The 16,478-nt window shown below is 37.6% G+C and overlaps 1 protein-coding gene across 1 annotated transcript in view; it reads left to right on the forward strand.

Annotated features, from left to right (window-relative positions):
- The first annotated feature begins 1,214 nt into the window (after positions 1-1,214).
- Positions 1,215-16,478, forward strand: part of LOC101847762 (dnaJ homolog subfamily C member 1) — a 17,665-nt gene continuing 2,401 nt past the window's right edge. The window contains exons 1-9 of the mRNA XM_005108226.3: positions 1,215-1,388; positions 5,957-6,058; positions 6,675-6,721; positions 7,204-7,375; positions 8,826-8,985; positions 11,249-11,362; positions 13,161-13,303; positions 14,763-14,879; positions 15,871-15,934. Of these exons, the coding sequence (XP_005108283.3) occupies positions 1,239-1,388; positions 5,957-6,058; positions 6,675-6,721; positions 7,204-7,375; positions 8,826-8,985; positions 11,249-11,362; positions 13,161-13,303; positions 14,763-14,879; positions 15,871-15,934 (1,069 nt within the window). The 5' untranslated portion in view covers positions 1,215-1,238. The remainder of the gene's footprint in view (positions 1,389-5,956; positions 6,059-6,674; positions 6,722-7,203; positions 7,376-8,825; positions 8,986-11,248; positions 11,363-13,160; positions 13,304-14,762; positions 14,880-15,870; positions 15,935-16,478) is intronic.

A 16,478-nucleotide genomic window follows, 5' to 3' on the forward strand; every position in this document is an offset into this window, starting at 1 on the left:
AAAACTGAACACTCAAGTAATACCTTTCACCACTCCACAACAAAACCGTTCAAAAGCACAACTCATAGGACGGCGACTTAAGTATGTCACGTTCACCTCCCTCAGGTTCACGGTCACAGAGTCACTTAAAATAGCGACAAGACAATGAACCAATCACAATTCACTTGAGCACTCCGCTGGATTGCTCCGGGGCCCACATAATTTTGGCATGGAATAGTACACAATCTATGGCGTTTATTTTTAGATTGCCTACTGTGGGATATGTTTCGGCGCTATTCGGCAGGAGCACATTTGAGATGTGCAGTCTTATTAATATTAATGTACCGTCAAACTCTCTACAAGTCACGCCATCGCTTGGGTTATCCCAAAGAGCGATTTATAGGCAAGGTTTCCACTGTTGACTATCCTGTTATGTTTAGATACGGCGCATGCACTTAGGCATGGCATAGTAGATGTTTTACGGCGCTATAGAATAGAAATGACAGGTACGGCGCCAGCGAGGGCCTTGCTTTGATATAATATTTGACTAGTGTTTGTTTCTGGCGTCTTTCATTTTATTATTGTGGGTGCTTTACGTCATAGAACATTAAAACATTTTGGACGGCACTGCACGACCGTGCTCTATGGACGAACCGCGCCTGATATATATATATATATATATATATATATATATATATATATATATATATATATATATATATATATATATATATATATATATATAATAGATAGATAGATAGATAGATAGATAGATAGATAGATAGATAGATAGATAGATAGATAGATAGATAGATAGATAGATAGATAGATATGAGGATGACCGTAACTCGTGATAGCTCTTCTGTTTTTCAACTCGCGTATTGGCCTATCTCTCACTCTCAGGTATTGGCATAGAGTTATTTCCACAGAATTCTACACTAAGTGTAGAATTTTGTGGTTATTTCACATCTATGGATATTGGCCTACGTTCTTGCACTATCTCTGACCGTCTAGGTGTTGGCCCCTTTTTCCACAAAGTTCACATAGCTGATTATTTAGGTCAAGGGGAGGGGTTACTAGTAGTAAAAAATGAACTATAAAATTTTCTCAATCTGAGCACAATTTCTTTTTTTATACCGTAATAAAAGGAATTCTTAAAGATAAAATTGTGTTTTTTCTAAACAACATGACTATTCTTAAATATAATGAACCGCACCAAACTCTTCAGCTTAGCATTAACTGAAACCCCCCATTTCAAAATGGCGACTTCCAGTGGACTTGTGTTTACGTTGACATTACTTGCTACTTGTGTATTGTCTGGGTTTTGCTGGGATTCTGATGACTTTGAATTATTTGACCTTGTGGAAGAAGTAAATGCTAACTTTTACGAAGTGTTGGAAATTGATCAGGTAACTGTTAGTTACACCTTAGTAGTCTTTAGTTCAACCGATGTGTCAGCTGCTGCAAAGTTCTTTCTTACTTGCTGTGGCTGTGCTACACACATACGGCTTGGACGGAACTCTACGGAGCCGGGAAGGCCATCCGTTCAGTAATATACCCTACCTTACTGTAATATCATTCTACAACTCTTCGGGAGAAGTTGTCCTGGCTTACCTCCTTAGAAATTTAACACAATCGGAAACAAACAAAGAGGCTAGCCGCACTAATAATGATGGGGCTAGACTGACAAACAGCAAAAAATAGGCCTACTGACTACTGAATTGTAAAAATTTTTAGTTTGCAAGCAGCAATACCTTAGATTCTAGATCTAGATAGATCTAATATTTGTATTTGAGACGAAACCGAAAGGTGCTCGGACAGTTCATTTTAAACCTGAACAATTACTAATCATGAGACCTGTTGTGTCGTAGTTTTGGTCAATAGTAGAGTTACTCAAGTTACTGTAGAGCCTGACCACATGCCGTTAAACGTAGAATTGACGCATCTTTCTGATTGGCTGCTAATTTTAGTACTGTGATGTCATCACTTTCTGGGATATCCACATGGAATGACGTGTTTTCGGTAACATTTCGGATTTCCTAGAACTAGATAAAAATCTAGATCTAGAATCTAGATCTACCCCCGCCCCCCCCCCCCCCCCCCCTTGTATGGGGGGGGATTAGCCGAATTCATCACTATCATCTATGTACTTAAAAAAAAACCCAACAACTTCAAAGCAGCTCTACAAATTATAATTTATGGGACTGTTGGTCAGTCGGGAGGAGGAGAAAAAAAACAAAACTGTCCGGGACCGGGATCGAACCGGGCCATCAGAACTTCCGAGAGCGAGGTGTAGAATAAGTATAATATAACATAGACACTTCCATCTTTGGTGCTGTGCGGTTGTAGTCACGTGATCGGAGGGGTATCCTGGTCTGACGTCAAACAAGATGGGCGCCTTACCTAAAAATAGTTTGCGTCTTTCTACATTTAATCGCATGTGGCCTGACCTTTAGACGTACGGCCAGTCTGCAGGGTTAGCCGTTCTTTTAAGGCGTAAGGACGACGAGACTGGCAGGCTAGCCGTTCTTAATAAAGATGGCTAAAATTGTAAAAGTAAAATTTTAGTTGGCAATACCTTAGAAACTATTTAGTATTTCAGACGAAACTAAAAGAGGTGCCTTCTGACATGCAAGTATTTTAAACCTGAATGATTACTAAATCTAATGAGACCTGTGTACCATACAGGTTTCGGTCTATAGAATAGGACCTAATCTAAGTAAGGCTAGACGGCTAGGCTAGCCATACTTAAGGACGGCAAGACTGGCATGCTAACCGTACTTAAGTACGGCTAGCCACTTCGAGAAACAAAAACGTAAGTCAAATAAAAACACTGGCTGAGTTACCAGGGTGCAGAAAAGTGAAAAGGCCACCCAATGATGAAAAAAATAGGATAGAAAATATAGAAAAATCGAACTTGAAAAAAAGACATTATAAAAATAAATAAGTAATCAGTGAGTGTGACTTAGCCAGCTTTTGTATTCGACTTCCATTTTTGTTTCCTGTAGTGTTATTTCTATGGAGGTAGGCCGGGACCACTTCTCCCGAAGAGTGCCATCGAAAGAATAAATTCATTTTATGCTATGACTTATGTTCGACCACTATGAGACAGAGTAGAATCTAGGGGTAGGGATAGGGTTTTGGTTTGGGTTTGGGTTAAGGTTAGGTTTCTTCTTTATATTGTGTTTGTTGGGGTTGGTCGCTGGTTACGGAAGTCGTTTCTAATTTATTTAAGTTCTTACTTCTACTATATGACCATCCACGAAGAGTTTTCAGCAATCACCGGTTTTGGCCTCAAGAGTAATTAAATATGAGTTGGAAGCCTAACTTTTTACATATATGGGTTAGGGATAGGATTTTAGAGTAGTAGGGTAGTATTAGTATTTTAAATTGTAATCTTTGGGGCCAAAATCGGATTATCCAGAATTTTCATTTCCTTTGACTTCCACTCAGTCAGTATTGCCCACTCCCTTAAGTTAGTGTAAGTGTTGTTTCATAAAGTTTTGGCTGAGCCTAGACAGTAGGGATGGGCAGGTACCGGTACCCAGTACAGGAACTCCCGGTTAAAATTTAAATTTAATTTAATTTAAATGTTGCATCAAATCAGGTTCCACATGAGCCACTTTGCTTATTTTGATATATATGCTAATTCCGCAAATGAAATCAATTTTTAGTGGCGATAATTAACTTTAAAGTTTTGAAAGCAAAGTTAATCCCACGCGGCGGCAAACTTTAATGGTGTTTTGCGTCTCAGTTCGCCTCTTCAATTCTGACATGAGTGTGTGTGTGGTTGGGTTTTTTTTTTGGAGGGGGGGGGGGGCGATGCGGGGCGGGTGATCGTGGCGTTACACGCAAGACGTGAAGTCTGTGACGTCATCTCCTGGTGTCACTCCCAGAACCAGGCAGTTCTCGGCGCCGAGAACGTATCGACACTGGGTTTTGCCGGTACCGCCCAGCACTACTGGACAGAAGTACTTGTATTGAAAAGCTTCATTATTTCAGATTCGGATTACTAATTGAAATTACTTGAAGTAAGAAATTCCAAACAATCCGCCCAAGTGTGATTCAAGTAATGAATGGCTTACTTACAGTAGTCTCCGCCTTGGATCCCGGTGCTGGGGAGCAAGGAAAATGCAGTATCTTAGGCGAACAGATCTTAACCGACACATCAAGGGAAGAACATACAATGACCCGTGTTAAGGCCCACAAGTGATAAAATGGTCTCCTTCCACTCTAAATTGAACTGATGTGACCCCGTGGTGGGTTTATGGCGAGCAAAGAGTGGTCAACCTTGATAACCAATCACAGTAGCATGAGGCATGCCATTTACACTTATTATCGTATCGTCAGTCTTAAGAGCTACACTTATACCGTTGCCCCTCCCTGTCCAAAATTTATAGCTTTCCATCTCTGACAGAGTTCCCCCACCTTTATCGTTTCGCACCATTACGTTGTAATCACTTCGATGCCTACTCTAAAGTTTAAAGTAAGCATTGGATAACTCCGCTGATTCAGGAATAGAGACAACTGGTGCAATGGTCAGGGAAGAGTTCACAGTCCGATGTGATCCTGTCTGTAGCAAACTTGTAAGCCCTATCTACCCAGCGAGTGATATAAGTTTAGGCAGAGAGCTCAGATGCGAGTGCAATGTTTGGGGGAACAACAAACACGTGGGTCAGTTCACACCTCAGTGTGATCTCGTCTGGGGCAAACATTGTCCCATTTCATCGAGTTTTACAACACTAATGTGATCACGTTCACCCGACAGGCATTTCGACGATCTCAACTTTTTGCCCTTGGTTGATCGTTTGTGCCCACCCGTTTTTTTTGTTCTTTAAATTATGATCTGAAATGCGAGATCTTAGCCGAATGTACACCTTCAGAGTGAATCAGAGCAAGATCTTAGGGGTGACTTGCATAGTAAAAATTCTGTTTTCTTGAAAAAAACAGTGGGATCTTAAGCACTCAGGGATCGTAAGTGGTGGGATCTTAGGCGAAGACTACTGTATTATATATTCTATATTTCATTATTATTACATTTTGGGCCATAATTTGATTTTAGAAATTATAGGGCTCTAATGTTTTTTTTTACCAGAGTATATTATTATTTTTTCCTGGCATTTGCTTAGTCTTTGTTGGAAGGGGTGGGTGGGGGGGGGGGGAGGGTTTCAACTGAAGTTGAGAAACTTTGTGGTTTAAACATCGCAGATGTTTGACGATTAGGTCAAGGAATAATCTGATTACCGTCACTTTAATTCAGTACAAGAACTTTTCCTTCCATGTTTAAATCAAATGTTAGAGATATTCCTTTACTACCGATGCTATTCATTAAATTATTACTTATTAAGTTATGATTATGAAATGAAAAGCAAGGGATAAAATGGCTTGGAGGACACCTCTGTTCATACAAAATTAACAAGAGGAAACAAAACAGGGGAAGCAAAGCCTTGAACAAGTTTTAAAAGTTTATAGGGATGATGTGGTTGACCTGTTTCAGTTTCACATTTCCGTCATAGATTTTTTTTACATAACCCTCTGGGATGAAATTATCATTTAAGACTGAAATTACAGATAAAATAACACTGACCAACCCTGAGGTGGATAGGTTCCTGTTTCCTTATTTCTCATATTTATTGTCCCAGTTGTTTAACAAAGTTTCACAAGCAGATCTTTTAATGAAGGTTAAAAAAAGAGCTTTCCGGAAGATCATGTCATGAAGATGACACTATGGATTGTCAGATTTGCGGGCACTACAGTGACTTTCTTTTTTAATCTGCGTTTTCCCCCAACAAATTTGAAAAATTTGCTTTCAGCTGGAATTTTCTGGGCACAATTCAATCACTACTTACTACCAATAGTGTTTGTATTGTATTCTATATCATAAATCCTTTTGTGGTGCCTCTGAACTTTTTAACATTGCCTTCTACCTTTACTTATGTCACCAGATATTATTATTACCTCATCATCTTTTTTTCAGTCTGCCACAACATCAGAAGTTAGAAAGGCATATCGCAGAGCATCGCTACTGTACCATCCTGATAAAAATGATGCTGAAAATGCAGAAGAGAAGTTTAGACAGGTTTGACCATTTTCTTTTATCAATTTATATTAGATTTCTGATTCATTCTTCGATGCCAACATTTCCCTTTACATTGCACTGTGAATCTAATGAATACACAAAGAGTCTTTTTTTAAAGTTTTGATATTACATTTAGGTTCAATTTATAACAGTAATGTAGACTTGTGCCATGCAAAGAAATTCCCTGTTTCTGAGTTTGTCAAAGTATTATGGTGCACTGCAGTTTATTTTCTGTTTTCCAAACTCATTTCCCTTTCCTTGGGTTCTTTCAGATATAATCTAATTGTAATAGCATTTTTTTGCAGCTAGTCTTTTTCGTCTCTTTTATTTCAGAAAACTTCTAAATAAGAATGAAAGAGTTTATCTCATTTGTCTTTGCGTAATCTTCAAGCAAGACAAAAGGATAGCAAATTTTGAATTTATGAGTAAATCAGATGCCCTTAAGTGCCATGATGTTTTATTCCATCACTACTAAGCCCTGCTTTTCTTTTTTAAGATCAGATGTTCTTTATATAATTCAGTTGTAAAAGACAACAGTAAAAAAAAATATTGAGCTTGAAAAGAATGACACGCATTATTTGTTTGTCATTGCTCCACCCTCTTTTTTTCTCAACAGATCGTCGCAATATATGAGGTCCTCAAAGATGCTCAGAAAAGAGAGAAGTATGGGTTCTTTGGATTTTAACAAATAGTTTAAGACTGCACATATATATTAAACCTTAACTTGGAAATTGGTCTGTAAGTTTATTGGGCATGTCATATATGACTAAGGGATAATTGATTTTTAAACTGAAACTAAATTATCTTTTACTTTTTTTTTTCATGTACAGATGAAAAAGATTGCTTCCACAGAAAGAGAATTCAACTTGCTGTTCGTGGGCAGTATTGCATACAGACATAAGTCATTTTTTGCAGCCTTTGAGATACATCTGTATGCAATACTACCCGCATGTTGTGAGTTGCTGCAGTAGATCTAGTTGTTTATTATTTTTATTTTTGATTGATTGATTGATTGATTGATTGATTTATTAATTAATTTTTTTTCTTTTTTGGGGGGGGGAGTAGTATAATGTCACATTAGTAATATGTAAAAAAATATATTGTTTTGAATTATTTTCACCAATTTTGGCCTGGATTTCTCTAAGGTACAATCAAGTACTGGTGGAAGGTCTGCCAGACTGGCGCCAGCCTGTGTACTATTACCGACGAGCCCGCAAAATGGGCCTGTACGAACTGGCCATGGTGCTAGCGGTCATAATCACCATCGGCCAATATTTTGTTGCTTGGGGAATCTACATCGAGAGGAGACTTGTGCTGGTAAATAAAGCTACTGTGTTTTTGCTTCATTATAGGTCTGCATTTATTCTTACACAGACATTGGAGATGTTCTGTTAAATCAGAAGGCTTTAATGAAATATTGTTTGCAAACTTCACAACTCCTCTTTTTATTAGAGTGGATGAAACTTTTCTCTTCATATATTTTTGTATTATGGGCTATGGGGATAAATGTTAAATTAGTATTTAGAGCGATTTCCTTTTTGTACAATGAGTCTGAGAAGAGTTATACGATTCATAGCGTATCTTTAACTTATGATCCATTTTGCATTTCTGAGCTTGACTTAACTTTCTTTGAAACAAACCTCTTCTTTCTTAAAAAATATATATTTAATTCAAAATGTTGCTGTCAATAATATGGAAAAAGCTGTTATTAATTTCTTAATCTTCTGCACCCTAAATATCTGTTAGATACTCACTATGAGAAACTTTGTTTTGCTCAGAGCAATATGAAAATCTTTCTAAAATTTATTTCTGGCCTAAAGCTGTGGGGTACAAGAAAACGTTTGTCCCTGTGCCCCAATTCTTTTTTATTTCATGAAGTCTGTTTTCAAATTATACTTTGTCAGACAATTGTGTACAGTCGAACCTGCCCTGAAGGCCACCTGTACAAACAGCCACTTTCCATTTCCCCCCTTACGTTTTTTCTGTATAATTTAACTGTAAAACAGGCACCTGTCCAACGTGGCCGCGGCCACCATATCTTAACACACATGGCTTCATCACACCAAGCAATATCTCCTGTCTCAGACGGCCACCTTAGTGACTCCATTACATTTTGTCATAAATTGTGCATTGGCCCCTGGCATTGTGAGCAAGCTGTCATAATTCAATCACCTGTCATTGTTGTTAGGTAGTCCCTCTGACCAATCATGTTGCGTAGGCCCCTCTCACTGTTGACCAATAGGTAACAAATTTTCAGCTGCCATTGAGGTAAGTGTGTGATCCCTCTTAACCTATAAGCCCCGCCCAGAACTCATACACAAATCATAAGTGAGATGAGGGGTCAGTGTTTACCCAGTCTGTAACAAAGTAACAATGGACGTCAACATGAACTTGAGACAGATGCGTCGCTCGTTCTTCGAGTGGTGGCGACCCATGTGTTTGTTTTACCATAGCACTCGGTCCTCCCTGTCTGACACATTTCGTTTTATTGTCACCCTTGCACAAAAGCAGCAACAAAAAAAAAAAAAGAAGAAAAAAAAAACACAGCAAAAACAACAACAATGATAACAACAACAATACGGCTATACTATCTTCGTTTGGGACCTCAGAAAGGAAGGGTTTGTTTTCTTCATCTTGATCAGTCCTGCCTAAGACGACCACCTGTCTTATACTGCCACTTTTCTCCTTGACAATGGGTGGCCGTCATATACAGGTTCGACGGTATTTGTCATTGTGGACTGAATTATACTTTTTTTTTTCCCCTTAGGAAGAAGTTTTGAGCACAAAAAAGAAGAAAGAAAAGAAGAAAAAAAAGCAGGTCACATCAGAGACAGACGTTGTTGAGGAAGAAGAACTCCAGTCAATCCCGTTTCCTCGCGTCCTTGATCTCTGGCCATTTCAACTCTCGGTGTTCTTATTTTACTCAGGTAATGTTGAAAGATAGGAGGTAATTGAGCACAAGACCAACCACTTTTTTTGTTTCTTTGTGTACTTTATTTTTTTGTATGAGTGTATGTAAAGGAGACGTATTGTTACTCTTTCAGTTTGATAAGTTGTTGGTTCCCTCATGTCTCATCCAACTGGCTGCAGCAAGAATTTTATAGTATTATGTGCCTGTCTTGCTTATGGCCCTTTGTTAATAATGCTAGCACTGACAGGGAGTTTGACACTCCCACAACTGTTACGTGCACCCCTGCTTGTCGGATTTCCAACTATTAAAAACAAATCTACTGTTTAAACATGTGTTTCCTTTTATTGGTGAATTTTAGCTGAACTTTTATTTTAGATCAAAGAAAGGAGACTATCATCAGATTTTAGGAGTTTCCTTAGAAATATTAATTAAAGTATTCAAATTTTGAAAATGTACTTGCAAAACAGGGGATTGTGTCTATAGTACTGCTTGTTCAGCATACAAAATCATATCCCATAGAGTATCAATTTATATCAAATTTTGTCATGGACATAATTTATAAAACTGATCTTGTCTTATCTTAAAAAATTACTTTTGTCCAGCCCTGAGGTCTGTTGACTTGTGACAATCACATAGTGTTCTTCTCAACTCTTATGTCTTGCTTAGGTAGTCACAATGGAATACTTCAGTCACTTTGGTCTGTTTCGCTCTTCAAGATTGCATGTCTTAATAACATTAACTGATAAGAAAAGGTGACACAGTGGTGAGCAATCAGCTCACTATAGAATATTTCACAGGGTAGCATCTCAAGTATCGTAACTCCTAGTTCTGGCCAAAGTCACTTTTATATATATTCCAGGGCTCTGGGAAAGGTCACACGTCCTGTAGAAACCTCAGAATCGTGTGATATTTTGTGAAAATACACTTTAAATTGAGCTTCCTGGTATTGTTGATAAATATAGTGGTATAAAATCAGTTTTTTAACTTTGAAAAATCTGAGTTACAATGGTTGTGCTGCTACTAGTGCTACCCCATGATTTATGAGAAAAGATCCTAGTCTCAAACACTTTTGAACTTTCTTTTCCACTGCATTGTGTAAATATTCTCTGTTCTGGCCCATCACTCATATGTTGATGACATTTCAATTTTGCTCATGTTCCAGACGAGAGGAAATGAAATTAAGCTTTACAGACTTGTTTTTTTTTCCTGTCTGGATTGATATATTTCATGCACTAGATGCACCCGCTCTACAGAGAGATCTGTTAATCATTTCATAGATCTCATCTTGACAAGGCAATTTTCGTGAAAGTATTGTTCCAGAGCTTCAAGCTGTTGCTTGTAATTAAATTAAAACTAGCACACAGATGTTGAAGGCTCTAAAAAAATTATTGTCTTGTTGTTGAATGCCAAAAGCTCACGAGATCTAATTGTATTTTCAGACCAGTTGCTATCTTTTGCTCATTACCTGGGGGAGAAGGGAACAGGGGGATCACTCTTACTGCATATACGCCCATGCTGATTTTCATTATCTGTGTGAGCCCTGAGGGCTTCTCTTTTGTTAAGTATTCAAAGTAGCTTTATTAGTTTTTTATGACACATTCTGTTTCATATAGGCAGCTTTCTAAGCTACTGAGTAATTTAGCTATTAAAAGACATTTTCTTTTACATAGATATCAGTCAATATTGGGGTTATTTCAGCACTTATAAAATGAAGCACTTTGAAAATGATAAAGTTTTAATCCAAACCTAAATCAGAAACATGTGCTTCTTAAATCATAACTGTGAAGTACTGTTATATCCCATAGAAAGTGATAGATTTTTGTCTGCTATGAAGTGGTCAATTTCTTTCTGTAGGAAAAGCTGTGAGCTACTGATTGTGTAAAGGTTTTTGTCCTGTAGAGCAGCATTGCTTAACACTTTCCTCCCACGCAGTGCGCAGAGCGCGCAACTCTTATCCCCACGGACAAGGATGCGGATGCGGTACACCCTATATCACACCGTCGCCGATCGGCGTCCCTGGGGGGCATAGTGTTAAGAAGTTATAGATGTACAGGTATCATAGTCCACTCTCCATTGAATTATTTAAATCCAGTGCCTGAGACTGTCAAAGGGTGTCAAGTAGGGTTGTGTAGCAGTCTTTGAAGTGATGAAGCTTATCGGTCCTAACAGCTTATATTCTCAAATTTCGCTTTCATTTGTGTTCTAGGGAATAATCATTATCTCCGTTTTACAGTTTATTTTCTGTATTGACATAATCTTTTGCTGGTTTTCTCTTTCAGTGTATAATCTTCCTGATACCGTGAAAGAATGGCAAGAGGAGAGGAAGAGGAGGAAAGAAGAGGCAGAGGAAGAAGAGCGAGCAAGAGCCTTGGAGCTAGAGGCTGAACCTGAAGGTTTTTTCTTTATTTCCTTGTCACTGGTTTTGTTTTGAATTGAATTGTTTCCAATATTTTTACCGTTTCTATTGGATGTGTAAGGTATAAAGTTTCAAAACTAATTTTATGTAAAGAACTTTTTGTGATTTCTGTCTTATGTTCAATTTTCACTAATCGTTTATGTTGATTGTTAAGGTTACCTTGTTTCACACCACGAGTTGCCACTAACTGAAGTGGTGTTAAGTGAGTATGTTCTATCGTAAAGCAATTGAGATGTGTACAGGTGTCTGAAAGTACTAATTGTAGCAGATTTTTAAACAAGCAAGTTTTTTTTTTTTCGTAAAGGTTGATGATTTTTTCTGCTTCACAATTGTGTCAACTATTAATTTGTTTACATCACACGTCTTTTGATAGCTTGGTCAACTGAAACTGTTGAACTTATTTACCATCTCTACAATAAAGACATATTCATAGTCCAACAAATGTTCTTTGGAGAACCCTCCTCTCCACTATTTAAAGTTTAAACTTTGGCATTGGGGGGCTCTCGTGGTCTAGAGGTTAAGGTGTTTGCCTCTCATTCAATAGGTAGCAGGTTAGAATCCGGATAGCGATGGAAATTTTTCTTTAAAATGTTTTTCTTTCACATCCTTTCCTGCTCTCTCTTACATTGTTCTGTCGTCTGCTTTCGTCTCCACATTTTGCCCCCACCCCCTCACCCCCTTTGCCCCCTCTTCTGGGCTCCTGACTCAGTCTGCATCCTTTCTACTGCTTCTCCATGACTCCTTCATAACCGCTGTGTTTCAGCCACACCCCTGATCGTATGGTAGGTGAGATCTATACCTAGCCTTCTCAGATAAGGGCGCAAAATCTTGGAGGTCCCATGTGCAAGTTGCACACATTAAAGACCCCTTGGTTGTCCAAAATCGATAAAGAGTAGGATTCGGCCACCACCCGCGTAAAATTCAAAATTTCTTACCAATTGAAATTGCTTAATGTGTCCTACGCGCTCAATGACCTTATGAAGTTGCGAGCGCTGTAAAATACTTTCTTTCTTCTTCTTCCATCCCGTGGTTGGGGCAACCGTGGGGGCACCACTGCTTCTGACAACCAGCTCTCACCATTTTTCTCTGTCCTCTGCTTTCCTCAGATTGTAAAACACTTACCCCCTTACAGAAAAAAAATTTGGCATTGATCAGATTTTTCATTTGCTTGAACATTTCAGTTTTCCAGAGTATTCATATGTTCCATCAAGTGGGGTGGGGGGTTTTTTCCTTTGGAAAAAAAATTACGGGAGTTTTGACAAATGATACACGCATGTAAACAGCATTTTCGAATTAAAGAAAGCTACAACTTTATTTATAAAATACATTTGAAATAGAATGACAATGCATGCATTTGTGAATGTCTCCACTTGCTTTTGTCTGGATGCAGGTGTGACTCATCAGTAAAGAATGTACTTCAGATATATTCACAAAAGTTGATTCATGAGTCACTAGAATCTGGTCAAATTAATCTAAAACTGTCGTTTGTGTGGATCTGTATAAATATTCTGTAGAATAAAATTTTGAATCAATATTTGCTTAAATCATTTTGTTTCTTATTATGACTGCTATTATCTTTTCTTCTCTATGTTTGTGTTTATTCTAAGACAATTTTCAAACTGGCCCTAACTAACGAAATTAATTGTGATATTCCTTCAATTCAGAATATGAATGGCTAGCCGTAGAATTTCCAAAAGCTACAAATAAGTTGCGGACCATGGTACACTAAAGGAGGATGTTTTTGAAGAGACTTAATACCTTTTATTGTTTTGCAGAGGTGACACGCAAGCCCAAGAAAAGAGCACCTACAGAGCTCCCAGAATACAGTAATGAAATGTACGCATCCGTACAGTCTTCTATGAATCGGACTTCCAGTCAGGCTGATGTGAAAGAGAAACCAAACTCACAGCTGAAGAAGGCAAGGCTATTACCATTTTGTTGCCACACAGTGGGGTTGGGATTTCCTGCCTTCCCTGTTATAATACGACTGGCATGTCATTAACAAAGTGGGAACTTTCCATTAGTCATCCCACTAGTCTATCACCTTTCTATTGTTTCGAATGTCCCAATTATGTGTGCGATGTTATCATTTATTTTGGTTGCCCGTTATGTAGTTTAAGAAATATGCGAGGCATCGTGGTGAAATCAGGAGCTCGTCAAAATAACAAAATCAAAGACAAATAAGAACTCTTGATAGCTTCAAAAGACATCTTAAACATTTTCTGTTCCTACAGGCCTATCCTTCATAAGCTTTTAACGTTATCTTTCATTATATTTGTTCTGTTCCTATGTCTGGATGAAAATAGTCTCTGTGTGTGTGTGTGTGTGTGTGTGTGTGTGTGTGTATGTGTGTGTGTGCATTAATGTATATTGCTTGAGAAGAAAGGAAGTAGTAAGAAAGGTTTTTGAAAAATGGGTATTCCAATGTAAAGCGCATTGAGCTACTTTTTTTGGAAATGCGCTATATAAATGTTATATATTATTATTATTATTATTATTATTTTTCTGGCCGTAGGGCCATTTTTTGTCCCTTTTTTTTTGTTTTGTATTTTGACTCAACACCTTTCTTATCCTTTAAAAAATTCATTTCTGTGTGGATTTACTAAAAAATAGTGATTAAAAGCACAAAAAGTTTTTCTGTTTCTAAGGACTCTAAGGCTATGGACATTACCAAACTTTGACCGCCTTTTCTCACAAATTTTACCACTGAAACCAGGTGACCCTTACCTCCTCTAATCGCAAATATCTTGACTTCTATTCAACATAGAATTATTTTTTTTCACCCATAGAAAGGCAAATGAACAGGCTTTAAGATAATAGCAACAACCCCATATGCCCAAAGATTGACAAGCACTTGATTCCACCATGTCGTGACACATATTTTATGCTTCTCAACTCAATGTGTGAATTTGTTTCTGTTGGAATAGAAAATACTTACTTGACTTCTTAAGCACCTACTTTCCCCTCAGATTATACCCCATTTATGACACGTTTGATTGTTTTATTGGACTGAAATATAGTATTTGATGCAAATTGGGGTATTTCGAAAGCAAAGCAATTTAGTGCTATGAGAAAAAACTCCTCAAAATAAAGTTGTATTCATGTATCAGAGGTACCCATTTTCTGGATAAATCCGGAAATCTGGATTCCTGAAATTGTACTGATTTTGCCTGACTTAAGACCAATTGTTGAGAAGTTGCTGCATTTTGTCTTTATTTAAATAGTCTTGATATGAACTGTTTTAGACAAAATGACCCATAAATGTTGAGTTTCTACGCACCTGTTTCCACTGCATCCAAAGAGTCACGGAATTTTTTTTGTAGCCAGTTGGCACCTCTGATGTATTTGTCACCATCTTTGTCACATGTTCTTTACAGGGTGAATGGACTGATGAAGAGCTAGTCTTTTTGTCAAAAGCAGTGAATAAGTTCCCCGGAGGCACTCCTCAGCGTTGGGAAAAGATTGCTGATATGGTCGGACGAAGTGTTTCAGAGGTTTGTACCTGTTTACATAGAATTTTACAAACACACACGCACACACATACACCCTGTCTCCAACAAATAGTAATTTAATTGTATATCTTGAGAAAGTGAAGATCTGACATAGGTCTGCATTGTGTTGTATCATTTCAAATTTGAAAGACACCTTTTATACTAAACCTATATCAGATTTTTTTTTTTTTAGTTAAAAGCTACAGAAAGGGAAAAAATGACTTTCTGTATGCCAGGTTTTTCCCCACACTCTTTTTGTCTGGGTTTTGTCCAGTTCGTTTTTTGCTTATGTTTTGAATTCCTTTGAGAATTCCAATGTCATGGGTTCCAATGCAGTAGTTGGCCAGCTTTACTCATTACTCATTTTATAGTACCTAAACAGAATCATCTGTCTTCTGATACCAAGCTCATTGATTTGACAAGACAAAGACGGTGACCTGAGAACTTAATTTTTTTATTGACTTTTCTTATTTCTAACTTCTGGTTTATCATGTTGATCAACTTCTCAATGTTCTTAAGGTTTTAACATTAAAATATTGCATTGCTGCTATTTGATCATTTAAACAGTCCATATTTATTGATGCCTTGTGTTATCCCTAGTATTCTTGGTTTTTGTTTTAGGGCATGGGACTCACAGTCATTAAAATAATATGGTCATTGGTTCCGTTTCCTGCTCAGCTCAGAAAGACAGTGTTTTCTTGAGAAAATTACTTCTCTGTATTTTTGTCAGTTCACACATCTGGTAAATACTACTCTGCTATGGGCAGTCTCAGAGTTTGTGAATGATAGCAACACGCAGCTCACAGACTACAGCTTTGTATGTCCTTAGGGGACTGAGATGGTATTATGATATTAGAAGTCATGTCAAAAGGAATTTATTGTAATATTATCTTAGCCTTTGTTTTAAGGGCAACAGGTATATAGAAATTGTCTCTTTGACTTTTTTCTCTATAAATTCTAACAATTCTTTGTTTATTCTTTGTGCTGTACACAGGTGACTGCCAAAGTAAAAGGGACGAAGGGAAGCTACTCTGTCAATGTCAGCTCAACAGTTCAAAGTAAGAAATCTTTAGCTGAGATTCAAAGATAAGATAACATAACATGACATTTCTTGATCCCCATAAAGAAAAATTTGCCGTGGCATAGTAAATATACATGGACACGTACTTGTCAAAACATTACCACACACACAGACACTCACATTCTCACACACACACGCTCTCTCGCACACACACGTACAAACTGACACACTTACCTTATAATGTACACTGATGCATTTACCTACACGAACAAACGCAGATATCATAATCTTTCAAGTTTTCAAGAGATGGAAAAACATTGGTTCATTTCTTTCTTGTTGTTTGCTATAATTTGAGAAAGAAAGAAAAAGACTCATTACTTGTTGTACTTACATATTCAGCTATATGGGCTCACTAAACACTTTTGATTTCTGCTGATGTGCGAGTTTGGCCCATAGTCGAGGAAATTCTGCTGTTATTATTTTTCCACATGTGCAAGGAAACACTATTGTTCCTTTTTACCTTTCCTCCCACTTACAGATACACATACACTGACATGCCCACTTTTTAAAAAATGGAAAAA

Source organism: Aplysia californica, unplaced genomic scaffold (assembly GCF_000002075.1).
Source record: "Aplysia californica isolate F4 #8 unplaced genomic scaffold, AplCal3.0 scaffold00669, whole genome shotgun sequence".
Classification (NCBI taxonomy): domain Eukaryota; kingdom Metazoa; phylum Mollusca; class Gastropoda; order Aplysiida; family Aplysiidae; genus Aplysia; species Aplysia californica.